This window comes from Temnothorax longispinosus, chromosome 6 (assembly GCF_030848805.1).
Source record: "Temnothorax longispinosus isolate EJ_2023e chromosome 6, Tlon_JGU_v1, whole genome shotgun sequence".
Lineage (NCBI taxonomy): Eukaryota > Metazoa > Arthropoda > Insecta > Hymenoptera > Formicidae > Temnothorax > Temnothorax longispinosus.
In genome coordinates this window covers 1,762,890-1,782,576 of record NC_092363.1, presented here as the reverse complement: position 1 = coordinate 1,782,576, position 19,687 = coordinate 1,762,890, and the positions used below count along the sequence as shown (strand labels likewise).

At 40.3% G+C, this 19,687-nt stretch overlaps 3 protein-coding genes across 4 annotated transcripts in view; 2 read left to right on the top strand and 1 right to left on the bottom strand.

The window, feature by feature from the left end:
• Naa15-16 (N-alpha-acetyltransferase 15/16) overlaps nucleotides 1–16,490 on the top strand; it is a 39,340-nt gene extending 22,850 nt beyond the window's left edge. Inside the window, exons 9-11 of the mRNA XM_071780969.1 lie at nucleotides 12,001–12,194; nucleotides 12,373–12,481; nucleotides 12,607–16,490. Of these exons, the coding sequence (XP_071637070.1) occupies nucleotides 12,001–12,194; nucleotides 12,373–12,481; nucleotides 12,607–13,115 (812 nt within the window). The 3' untranslated portion in view covers nucleotides 13,116–16,490. The remainder of the gene's footprint in view (nucleotides 1–12,000; nucleotides 12,195–12,372; nucleotides 12,482–12,606) is intronic.
• Nucleotides 16,491–16,634: 144 nt separating this feature from the next.
• LOC139814597 (deoxycytidylate deaminase) lies at nucleotides 16,635–17,780 on the bottom strand. The gene is made up of 4 exons (XM_071780981.1): nucleotides 17,611–17,780; nucleotides 17,243–17,475; nucleotides 16,902–17,115; nucleotides 16,635–16,806 (listed from the first exon to the last, which is right to left on the bottom strand). Exons 1-4 carry the CDS (start codon nucleotides 17,631–17,633, stop codon nucleotides 16,689–16,691), a joined length of 588 nt encoding a protein of 195 aa, XP_071637082.1. The 5' UTR covers nucleotides 17,634–17,780; the 3' UTR covers nucleotides 16,635–16,688.
• Nucleotides 17,781–18,042: 262 nt separating this feature from the next.
• LOC139814595 (growth arrest-specific protein 2) overlaps nucleotides 18,043–19,687 on the top strand; it is a 33,854-nt gene continuing 32,209 nt past the window's right edge. The window contains exons 1-2 of one of the 2 annotated variants that reach the window (XM_071780977.1): nucleotides 18,043–18,771; nucleotides 19,082–19,330. The gene's annotated coding sequence lies outside the window, so the exon portion shown is untranslated. Of the gene's footprint in view, nucleotides 18,772–19,042; nucleotides 19,331–19,687 lie in introns of those variants that run through there. The other variant, XM_071780978.1, reaches the window with a different exon arrangement.

The window sequence follows — 19,687 nt, the reverse complement described above, 5'->3', positions numbered from 1 at the left end:
TACGGCAATGACGAGCAATTAAGCCGCTAATTGATTTCTATAATGAGCTTACAGGTAGCCGACAGTTAAAACTGATTTATTGACTTCATAAGTGTTCGATTATCGCATTCTTTCACTGTTACAATCAGAACATGAAGACAAAAGTTTCATAATCCGCCTGCGGCTGTAACAATACGACATATTATACTTGCGGTGAGATTGCACGTGTCGCTCACACATCTCTCAGACGATCGGCGTGGTTAAAGAAATTCAGAATTCCCGGTATCCGGCGGTGGAAACCGAAGGATGACACAAGGATGACGGCAGTTAATTCACCGTTGGCACAACTTACCATGACGCGTTTCTATTACTCGCCAACTATGCTCTCACATGTCTACTTCGCGGATTACGCGTAAACTGCAATCGCGAGCGAAACGTTGCACATGCCACGCGACACGTGCATCCGTCTCCGACTCCGATTGATAGCGCAAAGTCGGCGCTTATTATCGGGTGTCGCGTTTCCGAGCGGAAATAGAAACGCTTCGGTTATCAGATGCTTTGAAAATTTGCAAGTCGTGCTATTATTTCTTGTCTCGAAAATAGCGCGACGAGAGCCTCGTCGATATACCTGTATGTAGGTCAGTCCTTTATTCTGTAACACTTTATGAATCCATCCAATCAATTCGTCGGACAGTTCTATGTATACCGTGACAATTGACATTTCAAAAATAAATGACAGGATGCGAAATCTAAAAACATATTGCTGTTAAGAAAACAAACAGGTATATACTCTTAAAACATAATTAAGTATCTTTTCTTTCAATTTCTAAAAGTACATTCTGGTATTTTAAATTGAGAAAAGTATTGGTCGTACACTATTTTTGCGCTAAATGTTAAAAACGTTTTGATCATTACGATGCGAAGGTCAAGCCTTGTATTCTCTGTAAGGGGAAGCAGAGTTTTATTGCAGAAATTTCAAAATTGCGAATATCTCGCGCAGAAATTCTAAAGTCGCACGCATCGGCATTAGCATCGCATAACTTTCCTGCAGTCGATTTTCCCTTTCGCTCGTAGAATTAGAAATTCGAGTTAAAACTGACCCGTTTCTGTTCCGCTGTTCGTTATTCCAGCGGCGCGTTGCCCGTTTTTTACACGTGCAACGACCTTTAGGGAGAAGAGCATTCAGCGAAAGTGTCATTGCCGCCCGTCGACACGCTACACGTCGCCGTCACGTCCGTCCGCTTTCCCCATGATTTCCTGCGGAATCGACCCTATTAGTTTAGCTTCAGCTCTCATATTTTTCTCATAAAATCGCGGATTTACGCGTTGATGTATGTACAGGGAGAACCATCTCTCCGTTTGACGCGCGTCGAGCGATTCCGGAGAAATCGCGATTCTCCATGGTGTTCTTTACCCTGCAACATGAATACTATCGCTGATAACGAATCACAGAAGTAGTTGATTTTATTCTGTAAATGTGTGTGTGTAAATCACAGTGGCACATTTCTGATGAGATGCAGAGTAACGAAGACTATTAAATTAACAGAAGTGATAGTACAATATAATTATTAACTGATATTGATATATTAGGATGCTTATGACAGTTTACGGGGATTTTATGAAAGAATTTGCATTTTTTGCGTAATGTTGCGAAAATCCGGAATGCAGAAAGAACCACCGCGTTAACCGCAAAAAAGAGACCGGGAAAAATTAATTCATCATCGACATTGCATTCTCGGCGGAGTAACTTACGGCAGTTAAACGAATTATTGTTGTCTGCGGAGGCGCTAAGAAGCGCCATTATATGCGGAGATTCACTGGCCGGTGGGTCGTCAGGATGTCTCATAAATTTTCATTAGATCGCCTTATTTTCGAATGAGCATCACTCTTGACTTTATTTCGACGCGCTAATCATCATAATAATGCAATCGCATGCCGAGATTGCCGAGAGCTGTCCTCGTAAAATCCACTCTTAAAGAAGCCATGTAAAAAGCTGGGTATACACTTAGCGAACAAACAGCAAATGCAAACGGTCTCGTTGTTATTCAACAGATATAATAAAAAACCTCAAATTGCTACATGCAGCAAACATCGAATCTGGTCGAGTTCTGGTGTTTAGTGCAACCGAAAAAAAGAACAAACAACCTGAGAGACACAAACGCGAATGTCTGAATGTTCGCGTTCGCTGTTCGTTCATTAAGAATAAGTGATGCCGATTGATTTTCTCACTGCGCTTACTTGAGCATCTGTCATTGCATATTTTGACAGTTTTGTGTATCAAGGGGTTAATAGTGTAATGTAATAGTATAATGGTATAATATTAAAGCTAAATAGCGCGCGCGTAGCGCGGATCTGTAATGTCTATTAGTAACAAGTAAGAAAGAGAGAGAAATGTGCGGCACGGCGTAATCTTCGGCATCTCTTTTTTAAAATGCTTGCTCGATTTTGCTCGATTTTAAATACATCACACAATAAAGAGGCATATTTTTTTGTAAATTTCGAAACGTCTAATTTAAATACTTCTTAGACAATTTTTTACAGAGATATATATTTATGTAATAATTACAGTCAAACCTCTCCAATTCGAGTGCCGCATGGGAACAGATAATAATTCGAGTTATAGAAGTTTTTATCCGAAATATAAAGATCAATTTTGAAATAATTCGAGTTGCAGACGTAAAATTAGGTAATTGGTGCGTTTATAAATTTTTTGAGTGTTATTTTTCTTCGACTTACGGAAGTTTTTTGTAAGAAATGAATAAAAATTTGAATTGTAAAAGTTTTTGAGTTGGAGAGGTTCGAGTTAGAGAGGTTTGACTAGTTTTTATGTTAATAGTAATGCAGATTATATGCAAGAATAGACTTAGGTTCAGTTCCACAAACGTCGGTTAATTTTTATAACCTTATCTAAGGGGGTCAGTTAGAACAAGACCAAAGAGTGAGTTAATCTAAGGTTAAAAGTTAACCGACGTTTGTGGAACTATAGGCCTTAGTATCATTACACTGATTTTATAGTTATTTAAAATTTTTTATTAGCGCTTCATCTTTTATATTGAAAATTTCTTAATCTTATTTACTTTATAATTCGATAATTATTGAATTATAAAGTACTATTACATTCTTCATTTCCAACACAATAGCTATTTCTAAATTACTCTGGGAGCGAAATTGTAAATCTCTTTTTCTCTGTATCAAAAGGATGACTCGTCGTCGGTGGCTGTCTCATGTCGTTTCGTAATACGGTTGCGGCAGTTTTTGTTGCTGACAAACAGGAAACAGCGCGCGTGCAATGCCGAAGTACTTTGAACACCGTGCTCGTATTTAGAACTTAATATTCAAGTCGCATATCCAGATAACGATTGATATTCAGATTTTGCAGGTCGTTCTTTTTCATCTTCCGCGATCTTTGCCTGGAATATCCTTATAGAACCGTTACGTGATCTGGAGCAAAGTATAGGCTACATTCAGAACGTTACGATACATTCGAGATATTAATCTAATTTAATCCAAGTATACCGTGAAATGTTTCAAGTCACAATTTTCCCATTAAGTCACCGCGACATTTCCGCGCGAAATAAAGATTTCGGACGTGTGCCCGAGACGAGACCCCGATTATTCTCATCTCTATGCTGGAGACGGAAGACAATCCTAAGATAAAGCAACGTGGGACGAATACGCGGCCTATCGGTTTAAAACGACTGAATTTTAAAGAGGCGGTCCTGTCGGACCGTTGCTACTTTGCGGGAACCCGCCGAACCCGGCCTCGTTCGCGGCGTCTTTGATGCTGCAATTGGCGAGGCGAAAAGAAAAAGAAAGAAGGAAAACACACGAATACTTTGCGTTCGGCGAGCCTGGCGTTCGCGAACTCCTCGCCATGGGAAGTCAGCATTCCGGTGCTCAGCCGTTCGGGCTCACCCGTGCCCGCCGCTGCATGCTCGTGTAAGGGGGCCTTTCCATGCCAGACATCGATATAGACACAGGCAAGAGTTGTAACGAGCACACACCGGCCAAGTGTTACGGGCACACCGGTCCCTTTCTTATTTCTCCCGCGAGCCACGCCTAGCCCACTTGCCCCGTGGAACATTCGCGTGCACCCTTCACCGCGCGCTACAAGCTACAAGACCGCGCGCTGGTGCAACCGCCACACACGCTCCGGCAGGAAACGTGGGCGATTACTTCGGGCGTCGATATACCTCGACCGCGGCCCGATGGTATCGCCCGAATCGGGCGCAAAATGAGCGATTACAGAGAGCCACTCTCCGTTTCACCCGGCTCTCCCCGGGCGTATCGGGCGCGAAAATAATTTCAGCTTCGCCCGCGTAGGTATAAAATACGCGGAAAATGCAACACGGACTATCTCATTCGGCGGAATGTTATCATTAACACCACGCTCGATGGAGGTACGAATTGCAATTAAGCGATTTCGCTCGCGCGGGATTTACGTAACGAAATGCGCGATGTTGTTTAATAATGTTTCGGCGTTCGGGAGAATTAACACTTTCGTGCAGCGATGGCTCACGTATGAGAAGCAAAATGTACGCGATTCGTATATAACTCGTACAATGGCTCGTATATAGCTTTCGTATATTCGTATACGTATATTATTCGTATGTAGCTCGTACAAATCTGGTGCTGAAAGTATAGCGTCAGTTTTCCGGGTGAATAAATAACACGGTTTTCCAAGTCGTTTCTTGCTCAGCTATTGATTTTTCGCTCGATTTCCCGTTTCCACTTTCGCGTATGGTTCGTTAGAACAATCGAGTATATTTTTGACATATGTTCCAACATCGATTGGCGTCCCAGAAAAATACTTCGATGAATAGATATGCCTTAATTAATTCTGTAAAAAAAACGCTTCTAATTATCATCACAATCGTTCCGAGTTTATTTTGAATGTCGCGCATATGTAAACGAATGTGAACGTTAATACGAACGAGCATAAACATGACAATCTGAAATGTCATCTATCTTATACGTTGCTTTTTTATTTATGTATATCATTAACATACGTATTTTTATGCGATTCTTCTGACAATGTAATTCTCATATTAGATGTCCCACGCACGTTTTTTTGGTGTTTTAGCTAAATTTGACATCTTAAATGACACTCAAAATATTTTGAAGGTGGAAGTTATGTGTTTGCCGAGAATTTTACATATACGAACTAACAGCGTCTAGAGAGAAAACGCAACCACGAATGAGTCACTGACTCTTATTTAAACAGAGCACCTTCGTGGAAACGGGCTTGCAACAGTGTTATAAATAAATATGCATACTTTATAAGTCATCGATACTCTCGTATTACCGTAAAGTTGGTGTTTTTTTTACGTGCTATTTTTAAATTGGCGAAAAAACGCTCCAAATAATAAAAGATTTTTTTTGCTTATTCATGTTTCGTGGCCGAGGTGTTGCTGGTCGATCAACCATATTTTTTACGTACCACTAACCGACTGTAGTCCAGATCTATTCCACGAATCACTGATCTCAGCACAGGATATTGCGACAATGATCTCCGTCTATTACGCGCAGGAAATATGATGTGTATCTATATATACATATATAAACACCATATATCACTCGGGCGATTTGCGAAAGAGTCAAACGATTTCTTCCGAAATCTATTTTCGATCGCTTGGCTTGCGAAACGGGTCTTTCAGGTAACGCGCGGAAATAGAGTCGAAATTAAAAACAATCGTGGACTAGTGAATCATGTTTTCGGCCTGAAAATAATTGTACGTAACCGTGACACGGCGAATGGACTTGGGTTTGACATAGACAAGACCGTAGGTGCACTCCCGATGCTTCCTGCGCGTTGTGTAGGCGCGCGTGTAAAGAAATTGTGTTCCCAGCACACCGCGCCTCTGTCAATTAACGCTACATCCGTCTTGAGAATAATTTAATCGCGGCACCCTTGAATATAACGGGCCGACGCGATACTTCGCAGCAGTTAGAAATTATGGTGCAATTTCTCCCGCGCGCGAGTTTCTTTTATTACAAACTAGAGATATCGCTATTACTTTCCACTTCGTTCTCGCGCGAATCGCGTTAGTGTGAACGTGTTTCGCAAAGAATCTTGGAACGCGCCGAGAAGCAGAATGATCAGATATATATCAACTGTCTGATATCTGAAATGGTCATTTTATATAGAATTTGCAGAATAGCAGAATAAATTGAGAAAAAGTAACTCTTCCTCTCGATATCTGTGCTTTGGACAAACTTTATGTTAAACATTTTTTGCAACTTTTTTGAAGGATTATTATTTATTAAATTTAAAGGAGAAAAAGTGAAAGTCTTAAATCATTTTCGTAATTAAATTTGTGGTTTTCAGGAGAACCACAATGCAGATCTCGAGAATATTTAGCAGGAAATAAACGAGTTTGATTCTCGATGCGCAAAACGGCATTCGTCCGTTATTACATAATTGGTACTATAAATGTGTCTCGGTAATAATCGCTGGCGGTCGGATTCTTTGATGTAAAAGAACGACGCATTCTCGTATCCATAATTGCTTTGATTGAATCGTAACGATATTGGCGTGCGTGGCGTATCCTTGCCCGCTCATTAGGGTGACGTAAGGCGCGTTAACGAGTTCGCGACCGGCGATTATCGGGAGAATCAAAGCGTCTCATCGAACGGGCGTACCGCTTTTCTGCCGATCTAATATAAACGCTCCTCTGTGCTGTAAAGGCAACCGTTGTAACGGAGAACTATCTGCGGAGGTCGACTATTCGTCAGGGTAAGATACGGGGCTGAAACGGCGATTACACTAATGACTCCTAATCTTGCGATTATACACGGCCGTTGCCGGCATCATCGTCGGTTATTCTGACATTAGACATTAGGTATGAAATATTAGTATATCCTGTAAGTAGGCTGATTGTGCGCCATGTCATACGGTGTAAAAGAAATTGTTCCACCAATTATCATCATATTTTACTCATTAACGGAACTGATTTGCGCTCGGCAAGGTAACAGCTGCGTAACATTTGTGATAGTCGGTGTAATTAATCGGCCGTTATTCTCTCCGTTACGCGGCGTTCATTATATCGGTATCGGAAGAATGTAATCTATCCGCAATTAAAGGATGGAATTTTTGCGAGCGATGTACGCCGTGCAGGAACTAGACCCGGAACTGTATTCTATATTGTTGCGGTAATAAATCGGCGCGATTTATGTTGCGACGGTGTGAAAACGGTTTCTCGGATGTACCTCTTGAATTTCTGATCGCCGACTTCCTCGAAAAGATCCTAAGACCGTGATAAAATGAAACTTCTTGTACTTCCTCGTGCAACAATTTACAATTGATCCACAAATGTATTGAGAATTGATGGAAAAGCCTGATGGAAATTGATTTCGATTATTTTCATCAATATCGCGTGTCTCACACTTTCATATTGTTCGTTAACACATTGTATAACCCGTCAATTTTGTGACATGACATGCAATAAGATACAATTAATAAGACCAGCAATTATGTCAATGCAATTTCTTCGTGCAGGAGTTTCTTCTCTCATTACTACGTTTGTCGCGTTTTAATTGAATCATTCTAATTCAATGACAATTCTAAAACGTCGCAGAGACGAAGACCTTCTCCGCGAGAAAAGTTGGCGGCGGGGAGGGACTCACTTTGCGAAATTAAAATCGTAATTAAAATCTCACGAGTTTCCTACGTGCTCAATTAAAGGGCAGCGTCGGCAAAAACGACAAGCAACAGAGACGTCGTTCGCGTGCCTTTTCTTTGTCTTCTAATGACGGAGCGTTTAAAAGCGTGGCATCCTTTCCCCGCGCGCCGTCCTCGCCGCCCCCGTAATTTCTTCGCAACCCTTGCGTAATCGCGATTATTTTACGCGACGTAAATCCGACTGAATTCGTTGCACACGAAGTCGGTGCATCTCTCGTGTCGAACGCGTCCTCGGCTCGGAAATCGTGCTTCTGTTTAAAACACGCCAACGACTCATCTCGCCTACACGCGAGACGATACTAAATGCGTGGATCGCGGATCGCTGTAATCGGAAGGGAAAAAAACGGGCGATATCACGCAGCTTCCACGGTGGATCAGCTGTTCTAATCCATGCCATGATGATGAAAAATGTGCAATTCATACACGCCGCACGAATATTCCGGATAGAGATGAGTTAAAAATGCGATTCCGTTCGTATGGGCTAACTAAGTTGCAACGCATCGGGAAGGCTGCAACGTATTACGTAAATCACCCCGTGGGTGTCATAATAATATCGTCGATGCTTGCAACGCGTTCGCCGCAAATTCAAGTGTGTTACTTTAACTGAAGCTCTTCTTACACATTTTTTGCCGTTTTAAATCACATCATTTAACACAGTTGAACGTATTAACTTTTAATTTAATACGATTAAACGTGTTAATTTAACACGCAACAAAACATGTAAAACCGCGAGCTTTAGTCAAATGTGTCATTTTCAGGCTCAATTTCACCAACGTCGATTAACTGTAACCTTCGATTAAACTCATTGTTCGTCTCTTTTTAATTGTCCTCCTTAGAATCAACGTTGGTGAAACTGGGCCTTAGACGTTTATGCGTGTAGAAATAACACACTTGGATTTACAGTGTTATTGCATATAAACGAGTTAAAACGAGTCTCCCGAGTTCTTTTCGAGGCTTGCGCGATTATTCCCATTCAGTAAAGAAACTAGGTCTGCGTTCCGTTATTTTTGGAGAAGCTACGGTTTCTGAGTACCTCATACAGTACGCGTCATTAGAATACGAATTAGAAAAGAAGCGCGCGATAGATTTTGCAAAGAAATAGCGGAGGAGGGAAAAGCACGCGATATTTCGATCATCTCGCTCGCTTGCGAGAGCCAAGCCAGCAATTATTGGCAATGCGGCGCGAATATATCGATCACGTGAATTGTCCCAATAATTGCGTGGGAACACAAATCACTCGTGGGACATAACGGTGCGCGATAAAGGCGCGGTCGCGCGTTGTTCGAAGGCGACCGAGGAAACGGTTTAATTTCGCGGAACCGCGCCGCCCGCGTCCGTACGAAAGGCGCGCGTTATATCGCGCATAAATCAGCGCCAAGTTCGGCCGCACTGATTTCGAAGTGCATCGTCCTGCATCGCGCTTTCTAAGCGCGACTGGAAATTTCTGCGAAATTTCGCTACGCGTAAGTTACCGAATGGGTAACATCGCGGAGAAACGGCCGTGCGATTTGCATAAAAATGCCGCGTGACTCCCCGAGAGACCCGTCGAGTTTTGCGGAAAGAAATCACGACGATTCGCGGGGACCGCGACCGGATCGACGAGAAAATGATCGGATTTTCCGTTTGAAATGATTTTTGAATTCGCAAAGCTGCAAATTCGATGCGGACTAACGCACATATTGCACATTCATAGAGGGCTGCAATTTGCATAAAAGACTCGCACGTTGGTGCTCGCCTGTTGCTCTACATTCCTAAGCGCGCTCAAGGTCCTCCTTTTCTTCATCAAGGATGAAAAATCCGTCGCTAATCCTTGCATACCAATGCCCAATTAATAGTGAAAGTTTTCGCGCTCGTCCAGCATTAACTAAGAACCTTCGGATAGGCGCCAATTACGATGAATCACATCTAGACGTTGTGCTTTGATATAAGTTTACCATTTCTATATCGGACACTGCCGCCGCAACAATTATTGAAACGTGACGGGATAATATTGATTGAAAGAAAAGCAAAATGATGCCTGCTTATATCGTGCAGTTAATTTACTTGGATGATACCGCAGACGATGTATCGACAATTTGAAATCGTATGAAATCGTGCAAATTGCAACGTGTGCATCCGACGCCGAAATAACACGTAGAATAACTCTTATGTAAGGAATAAGATGGAATCGCCTTTCAAGGAATCGAGTGAATCCTCTCTGAGGTAACGCCTACACAACTCACGAATTTACGGAGCATGGCAGCGGTCTCTTTCTCTGCCGCGTTCTAATAACGCATTGACTGGCCCTTACATAATTGGAAAGCGCTCGTGATTTTCGCACTATAATGCCGAATTAATACGGCGGTAATTAAAGCGTTGATGTCCGCTGAGCAAGGTAAACGCCCAGGGATTTATAGCGCAACAATCGAAACTTTATATGCCCCACTTTTTTGCGTAGCGATTATTAATCAACTGATCTCTCGAGGCAGTTGATAAAAATATTGGGGTATACATTGAAAAATACATCATATACACAGAAAAAAATGTGTCAAATTAAGATTTATATACTCGTATATATATATACGCAACAATCTACAAATCTTATTAAGAATTTCAATTTTTTATTTCGAGTTTTTTTTCTTGGTTGAAATATAAAATGATTTTATTCAAGCAAGTTTGCTTAGTTTAACACAGTATAACCTCATTTCAAAATTTCCACGTTGAAACTATAAAAGATACTTTCAAATCAAGAATATTCTTTTTTCTGTGTACCTGTAATTTTTCTATTTTACGGGCTACTAACTTGTCCAATGTTAAATTATTGAAAAATTCGGGAAATTATGCATCGGTTATTCTGTAATGTAAAAAAAAAATATTTTTTAATGACGAAAGAACAATGGGATTTGTGTATATTTATTCTTATCGTACTTATATCGCGGAACGATTTCATTAACCCTTAAGTACGTAGCATTGCATATATGCAGAACAACTTTTCGATGCTCAGTGACTCTTCCTTATGAAATTATGAAAACGCGCGGCTTTGCACGTCTGTAAAAGGACTAGAAAGTCCTTCTTTCCTTTCTAAATGGGAAGGTCCTTTTTTAAATATTTGTTTAGGATTCCTTAAGCAGTCATTATTTACTTAAAAAACACTTAGAATGCTATGAAAAATTGTGCATTTAAAAGTTAAGATAGTTCTCTGAGAAATGTAAGTTCGACAATTTTCAAGATATATTTAACTTATCACACGAGGAAGGATTCAATTAAGATAACTCTCTGAGAAATTTAGAATCGATTTTCAGAGATCTATCTAATAAAAAAATCAAGGTGAATACTACGTCACATCCCGGACTGCCGCATGCCGATTCCTCCCGGCAGCATACTCCTCAGTCGTTACCGTGATCATACCTGATTACCTGATTACACGAAACACAGTAAGACGCGCGAATAATCCCTCGCGATTATTTCCACGGTTAATCAGCGGTTTTTGCGGTACGCTCTAGATATTTACGGTTTTCGGCGAGCCATCACGCGGCTCGGCGCAGGGCTCCTTTCTACTTCTGCCACCGTCCCACGGTACCCGCCGGGCGTGCACGTGACTAACGAGCACGCGAGGCACGTGCACGCATGCCAGACCTACTAAACAACTGTCAGTAGGTCTGGCCACGAACGAAGGCGAGGGAAAAGTGGGAAAAAATAATGCGAAACCGGCCGGGACCGCGTGTGTTTTATCCACCGTGTCGCGAAGTACCGTGCAACCTTGGCAAGTACATCGGCAAGAGAGGCCCCGCGCGCGCGCGCGCCGTCGCGCCGCGAAGAGATTATGGGTGATATCTGTAGAAGCCGCGGCGGAAATTATTTCGAAACTGGTCTCATTCGCTTTAAGAAAACGGAGAGGGGGGGAGGAAACTTGCGTAACAATGAAAAAATTTTAAAAGGCTACAGCTCCCGGCATTCATGTGCGCTAACCGCCAATATTGAGTAACTGCTTGTTGAATCATAAAGGGGAAGTCGTGGTTACATCCGTAAACCATTTTTGTTTAATGTCCATTTCTACCAATGCAGATTAATTTTAATCTTGGTTTAACTTACTTTTCATCTCTTTCTACTTCTAAGAATTAGAAGAAGACAAAAAGTAAGTTAAACTGAGATTAAAGTCAATCTGATTGGGAGAAATGGGCATAAGTCGCAAATTAAAAACGGTAACAAACTAGACTGTAAGCAAAAGATTGATTTTACTTGCTGAACGGGTAAACGATTTTTCTACGTGCTTTCTTCGATCGCAAAGTTGCGACATATACGTGTATCTAGATATCGATACATGCGTTGAAGATGACGTTCTTCTTTTTGCTGTGTTACAGAAAACTTGGCGCCATCCGAATTGAAAAAGCTGAGAAACAAACAGAGGAAACAGCGCAGAAAGGCCGAGCTCGAACGGCAGCAGGCCGCTCAGGCTCAAGAGAAAAGAGAGCAACATAATAAATCTCGGCAGCAGAACGACCCTGATCTCGAGCAGCCTACGCTAGACGAATTAATTCCGGAAAAGCTAGAAAGGGTTAGTATAAATATATGAGATGATAGAGGAGGATGGAGAATGTTATCTTCGATTGGCTAGCCTTATCATTTAAGCGTTGGCACTGAGATGTCTTTTATGCAAAAGACATACAGAGAAGATCAGCGCAAGCCGCAAAATATAATTTCTTTAATGGTAATTAAATTAATATTTTTTTCAGGTCGAAGATCCACTGGAACAAGCGATAAAGTTTTTACAGCCCTTACAGGAACTGGCGTCGAATCGGATAGAGACGCATCTCATGGCTTTCGAGATATATATTCGAAAAGGTACTCTAGGAGCATATTTTAATAGCGCATATATATAAGTCAAGTTGCAATTGATGGAAATCCATTTTGCAGAACTGATTAACAATCAATTGGCGTGAAACAATAAATGTCTGTTTCTCTTACAGGTCGCACTCTTCTCATGTTACGCTCGATAAAACGCGCTCATCGGTTGGACGTGAATAATCCAGATCTGCATACGTGTTTGGTGCGTTTTCTGTTGCACACCAATAAATCGCCGTTGGAAGGAGCGGTCGGCGAGGTGGTGAAGCGTCAGACCGCCGGAATCTTCTCCAGTACGAAGGCGGCCCAACTGAACGCCGAGTACTTGAAGAAGAACAGGAATTCGCTGCCGCATCTGCTGCAGGGCGCGAGGATGCTGTACGTTCTGGATCCGTCTGTGCAGACGAAGGCGCTGTCCCTCGTGACGAGCATCGAGGAACTCGAAGGCGTGACGTTGCAGAACTGCACGAAGGTGCTCGATGCATTGCGCAACGGTGACTTCGGACACTGTGACGACACGATAGCCGACTACATGACGAAATGCCACGTGCGGTTCCCATTCGCTACCGCATTTCGGCCGCCCGAGCCGAAGGCCAACAATCATCAAGAAAAAGAGAATTCGATCAAAAACTGATCCAGGCACGCGCTATTGCAGCGTCACTGAATCACTATCATAATTAGACAAGTCAATGGAGAGCCGGGGTACGGAAGCTGATTCTTCTGATCTGCGCTAGAGGACGTTAAAAAATCGCGTTTTAGGTGCCGTGGTAAAAAAACGAAACGAAATTGGCGAAATAACTAATCGAGTAAAGCATGTGTTGTACACGAACTGTTCTTCGAGAGTATTTCACGTGCGAAAAGTGCTAGGACAGTGCTGGATAAACAATCCTAATAAATTATAATATACGACGAGGTGCGGACCGCCTTACAACTTCTGGAACGCGGTCCGGAATTTTACAGGAAGGAAAATAATGAGAAAAAAAGAGAGGACGACTTAGCTAAATATTAGTTAACAATCGAGACCGATTAATTTGACACGTTCTGCTTATCGTGGGCGGCGACGCTAAACGCGAGGAGTGGGACGGGGATCAGGACGGGAGGGGAATAATCGACGAAAGTGCGGACTGTTTTGTGGTACGGGACGTGCAGTGTGTAAAATAACACGTGCGAGAACTAACACATTGGTACAAAAAAAGACAAGACTTGTATACATACATACGCGCGCTCTAATGCGAATATTTCTACTCGACTTAAGGTGTACAATTTCCAGCGATGCCTACATAAATGCTCTACTATGTAGAGGCCGCAAAACGCTAGACGATCATCGAAGCACCGACTACTGTACCGTGCATATGTCCGTCGTCGCATCTGGATGGACTCCGTTCCCCCACATCGTGTACTAACTTCTGGTTCGCCTCACCCGTGAACTGTTGATTTCAATGAACAAAACGATCTAACGCTTTTCCTCCTAGACACACATTTAATTCCTGCGTTTTTGCCCAGGGTAATGATCTACGTTTGGATTGGAGCCCTGATAATTCCATCGAGAAGTCAATAAGGAAGTAGTGTCCGTTTGCGAAAGTCTCTGTGAAAGTTACTATAGGAACGATACTTTAAACTGCGTTTTGTATACGCAAACTACCAAAGTATATCATAAATCGAAAAGCCGTTAGTGTGTTAATAGCGAATATCATCGTACGTGTGTACATCGACGGATTGCGGAAATTTTAATAAATACAAGGTTTAAAGCCTACCGGTACAAGTCAAAGGATGTTATAATTACCTCGTTTGATTTCCGAAAATAATGCTACATATTTATAGGTTTTCAGTTTTTCCCGTAAAAAAACACATTTTCGATACGAGATGACGTAGATACTACCGAGCTATTAAAATAATGTTTGTACATATTTCGGGTACTATATCAATAAGTGTATAATGTCTTACGACTTTCTTTCGAATGAGCGACAAATGAGTTTGCCGCCGATCAATATTGTCTGAATGTTTATCACCTACTCAAACACGTCATAACAGTAATCATAAACATATAGTAGATATCTACACACGTTTGATTGTATTAGTTATAATATATATTTACCTCCTTAATCACCCGTAAAGTATCTCATACCGGCTATTATCACAAAATGACGCGAGTGGTGAGTCGATGGAGAATAATTTTAACAAAATAAGATCGGTTGTCCTCTAAAATCATTTTTTTAATTATTCCTTCCGTAAGTGCATGGAAATACTTCCTGGAAATTATAAACTTATGAAATTAAGAAAAATTGCATATAATCGTTTTTGTTGATTGCGGTGAAATTACTCTAGAGCTGATAGAGAAGAATTATCGCTCAATAATTTAGGTTGACTTTCTAAAGCTTAATGTAAACTACTACATTATTGTGTACATTTCTATTAATTTATTAAGAGTAATTGGACTTTACGACTATGCATCTAATGAAGACTTTAATCTCTTTGAATTTTTTTACTTTTCACTTAAATATTTTTTTTTCTACAAAAGTATGAATGAAACTCTGTACGTAATTTTCATGTGTTCATGACAAGGTTCACATATTAATTGCTCCAATCTTTACCGGAGGTTATTACCTCGATATATAAGAACGATAAGAACTTTTATCACATATACAGGCATAAAAAAAATAGAAAATAAATAACGTTAATTGCGAGTTGCATTCAAATTTGTCGAGAGTCTAGAATCGCCTTTCAATCCCCAACATAATATCGCACGAAAAGCTAGCTTGGGTTATTCTCTAAACCATATCTTCTTCCATTTTTTAATATAATTGGAATTCATCACACAGAATTAGAATAATTATTCAATATGAGTAGTGTGTCTTTTTTTGGAATTGCAGCAATGACAATTTTCATTAAATAATTTTGCGCACTAGATATCTGAACATTGGGACATTTAAATGAAATCTTTGGCGTTTTATACTCCACAATAGTCACAAATAATAATATCTACATGTTCTCAGAATTTGTCATCTTGTTACATAAAATTAATTGTATTAACAAGTTTATTAGTATATTTATTTGCTCATTCTGACGTATACCAAATATGTAGCAAAGGCGAAAGAGTATTGGCATGAATTATAATGCCAACATTCCGTTTCGATAAGCGATATTCTAAATATTACTTATTGATCTGACTACATTGTTATACGATGCATAGTATTCTATGCTGTAAATCTCAATTTTCTACGATACGAACGACTTCTATGTGATGAATTCAGAATACCGCAATGTAATCGCGCTCATTGTCTCTAAACTTTCCTCGCATTGTAATCACGACTGAGGAAAATAAGTGAAATAGCATTTTAATTGAACGAATTCGAATATGTATAGTATGTACATAAAACACGTATTAACACACGCGCATATACATATATATATGTATCAAACGTCTTTTACGTTTAATCCGTTTCCTTTTAATTATATTACATCATCATGGAAACATTTATATATCATGTAAAACTGGTCTACCTTTGCTCCGCTTAATTCGAAGAAGAAATAAACATTGTTACATATTTCTATTATGCCATAAGAATATTGTGTCACTGTTTACAATTTGTACAGTTGGTAAAACGCATAAACCGAGAGTTGTGTCATATACTTAAAAATCTATCTTAGTCCTATTACACTTTGTTTTGCTTTCTGTACATTGTTTTATTTATTTTTTTCACGTCATCTGGTTAATTAATATTAGAACGGGATAAAACGGGATTATCAGATCTGCGAAGATCGAAGGAAGAGAGGCAGGTTTGCTTTATATAGCCTGCATTTGTACCTACTCTTAATTAATACTTTTATATGTAAATATTAGTGTCCTCTGAACTTCCAAAAAGCATAAAAGAAAACAAAATCAATATCCAGCAATACAATCGTAAGTTGTATTTCCACGCGCGCTATCCGGTGATTTAACATTACTCGGGAAGGATTCATTCTATAATGAAATGTCAAGTGAAAAAATAAATAAATGAATAGAAACACATGAGAAGAAACATTTTTTTATTGAAACATACTACCACGAGGATAGCAAAGAAATACCTCTTCCAATTTTTATTAACTTATTATTATTCGTAGCTAAATAAACGTAATACTTTTTGAAAGAATAAAAAAAAATACAATACACGTGTCCGTTATCAAATCAGATTTATTCGTGTAAGACAAAATAGTGATCAACGTGATTTTAATCCTCATTTCTTTGATCTTCCTGTTTTGTCGGAGTTTGCGGCAATTGGTTCATCTCGGTCCAGTTAATGTCGCTGAAATTAATTTCTATTTTTGTATTCTTTGGGACGTACTGCCTAGAATAGAAACAAATGAAAGAATTTTTCCATGAGCCGTCTGCGATCGCAGAAATAAATCAAAATGCACGCAATTGCCGAGAAGCAAAGTATACCTATACTTCACGCCTGCGGCATCGAACATTCTTTTCGCGGCTATTGTCTCGACTTTGTGAGCGTATTTGTCGGACATGTATATGACGCTTTTTATGCCGGATTGTATTATTACTTTCGCGCACTGGTTGCACGGGAATAGGGCAACGTATATCGTGCAGTCTTTAACGTCGCTTGAATTTTTGTTCAGGACCGCATTCACCTCCGCATGACACACTGCAACCCAACGTTAACAGATTGACAAAATTTTTTTAAATAATATTATTTTTTAAATAATATCTCGTTCATATTATCTTTTAATTTTCTCATAAATATTTTGTAAAAAAAAAGTTGTTGATTGTACCATAAAGAAATTTTGCGTCTAAACTAGTATGGGGGCCCTTATTCCAAGGGAACTCATCGTCACTGCATCCCATGGGCATCCCGTTGTAGCCAATACCGACGATTCTCTTGTCATTATTAACGATACACGCACCGACCTGGGTGCAGGGATCTTTGCTCCGTTTCGCAGAGAGGAACGCAATGGCCATGAAATATTCGTCCCAATCAATGTACGACGTTCTCTTAGAACTACCTCTACATTTTATATTAAAAAAAAAAAATTGGGTATCAATAACAATTGAAATTCGTATCCTAAATATCTTTATTCTCGCAACGTATATTCATTGTAGGAATAAATATATATATTTTCACATTGAAATAAAAATATACCCTTCGCATAACGTTCCCGCCATGGCCGGTCTTGAATTTCTCACGAGAACGCAAATCAGATGTTTAAATATCTCAAGAATTATAAGCCTTTGGATGGAAATCTAACCTACATAGAACAGATATATGTACAATTGCCGCCAATTCTCGTCCAAAACTGAGAACATACGAGAGCTGACGAGACCAAAAGGATTTATCTCATGTTCAAGCCGGCAAAGCAGCTAACTTGCTCGCCGAGTGAGCTACAATTGTATATGATGATTATATATTATCGACAATCAGTAAGTCGGTAAGAAAAGAAGCAGGAGTGAAGAAGGACGACAGAGGCAGGTAGGGAGCGCTGGAGTCGAAGGATTGGCGGGACGAGTAAACAGTAAACAGCAGACAGTAGGCACAACGCACAACAGCGAAGAGCGAACACTCTTGAGAAAGTGACGAAGGAAAATAAAGTGAATCAGCACAGGATGGATTGGATGGAGGAGTTGGTGATGGAACTGAAGCGAATAAGGCAGGAGTTGACGCAGATAAAAGAGATATTGACAGATGAGAGGAGAAGGGAAGAAGAAGATGATGAGACGAAACACGAAGAGAGCGAAGAGGCGGAGACGGAAGAGGAGAGAGAGCTATGGAGGAAGGTAAAAGGGAGAGCAGAGGAGAAAAGAAAAAAGAGAGAGGAAGAAAGTGAGGAAATAGAGAGGGAAAAGGAAGAGGAGCTGGGCAGGAGAGAGAAGCGAAAGAAGAATATAATATGGAGGGGGATCGAAGGAGAGGAGCCGGAGGAAAGGAGGAAGATAATGGAGATGATAATGGAGAAGGAGCTGGGGAGAAAGGTAATGGTGAGGGGGGTGGTGGAAAGGATGGGAGAAGGAGGAAAGGAGGTGCTTTTGGTGGAGCTGGAGGAAGAGAAGGACAAGAGGGATCTACTGGAAAGGGCATGGAAGATAAAGAAGAGATGGGAAATAGGTGTGGACGAGGGCTTGACAATGGAGGAGAGGAGAACAAGATGGAGGATAGTGGAGAAAGCAAGAATGGAAAGAAGAAAAGGGAGAAGGGTGAAGGTAGAGGACAATAGGAGGCTATGGATAGATGGAATGGAGTGGTACTGGGATGAAGAGGAGGAAAGATGGAGGGAGGCGCAGATATAGTAGGAGAGATAAAAGACAGGTAGGACAGATAGGAAAAGGAGATGAACGAGAGGGTGTAGATAGTAAGGGATAAGCATAGAGGTATATAGAAGGTATTATAAGGGCTCAGTCACAATGAGAGGAATAAGGAATAAGATAAAGGAATAAGAAATAAGGGAATGTCGCATCTCACTTCATTACACGTACATTAAAGTGAGATGCAACATGCCTTATTCTTAATTCCTTTATCTTATTCCTTATTCCTCTCATTGTGACTGAGCCTTGATAATCTAAAGCTATAATATCTAATATCTAAAGCTATTATATATAATAGCTAATTTGATCCACAGGTGATAAATGAGAAGAGGCCGTGAGGGGTAGATGGAGGGAGAGAAGGGGAATAAGGAAATGGAGACGAAGGTGATTGGTACACGTAGAGGAGAGTAAGACGCGGGAAGGAAGGACGATCGAGAAGAAATGGAGAAGAGGAGGGCAGGGTAGGAAAGAAGGGGCGAGGGATGTAGGTCGCACAATAGTATGTAAGGTCGCAGATGGCCAGACGGGGGAGATCCGGAGATGGGTGACTGAATTTGTAAAAGGTACGTTCCTTGTAAAAACTTCCGACCCTCAAAGGGAGGAAATAAACTATATATAATACATATATCGATAATCAGTAATATCGTGTTCCTAATTTATCTATGGTGAGTTTATTTTATGAAGAAAACTTTATTTTTGACCAAGACTTTTTATTTTTAATAATATTACCGAAGCACATTATATTAAAGATAGATTATTTTGCAACAATTTGGATGATTAGAAAGTCACTTACACGATTATAATAATCTTTTCAATAATAAAGATATCAAATTCATGAAATCAATAAATATCAGAAAGAACATAATAAACAAAGAAATTGTATTATCTAAATCTAAAATTTCAAGATTTTATTTATTACA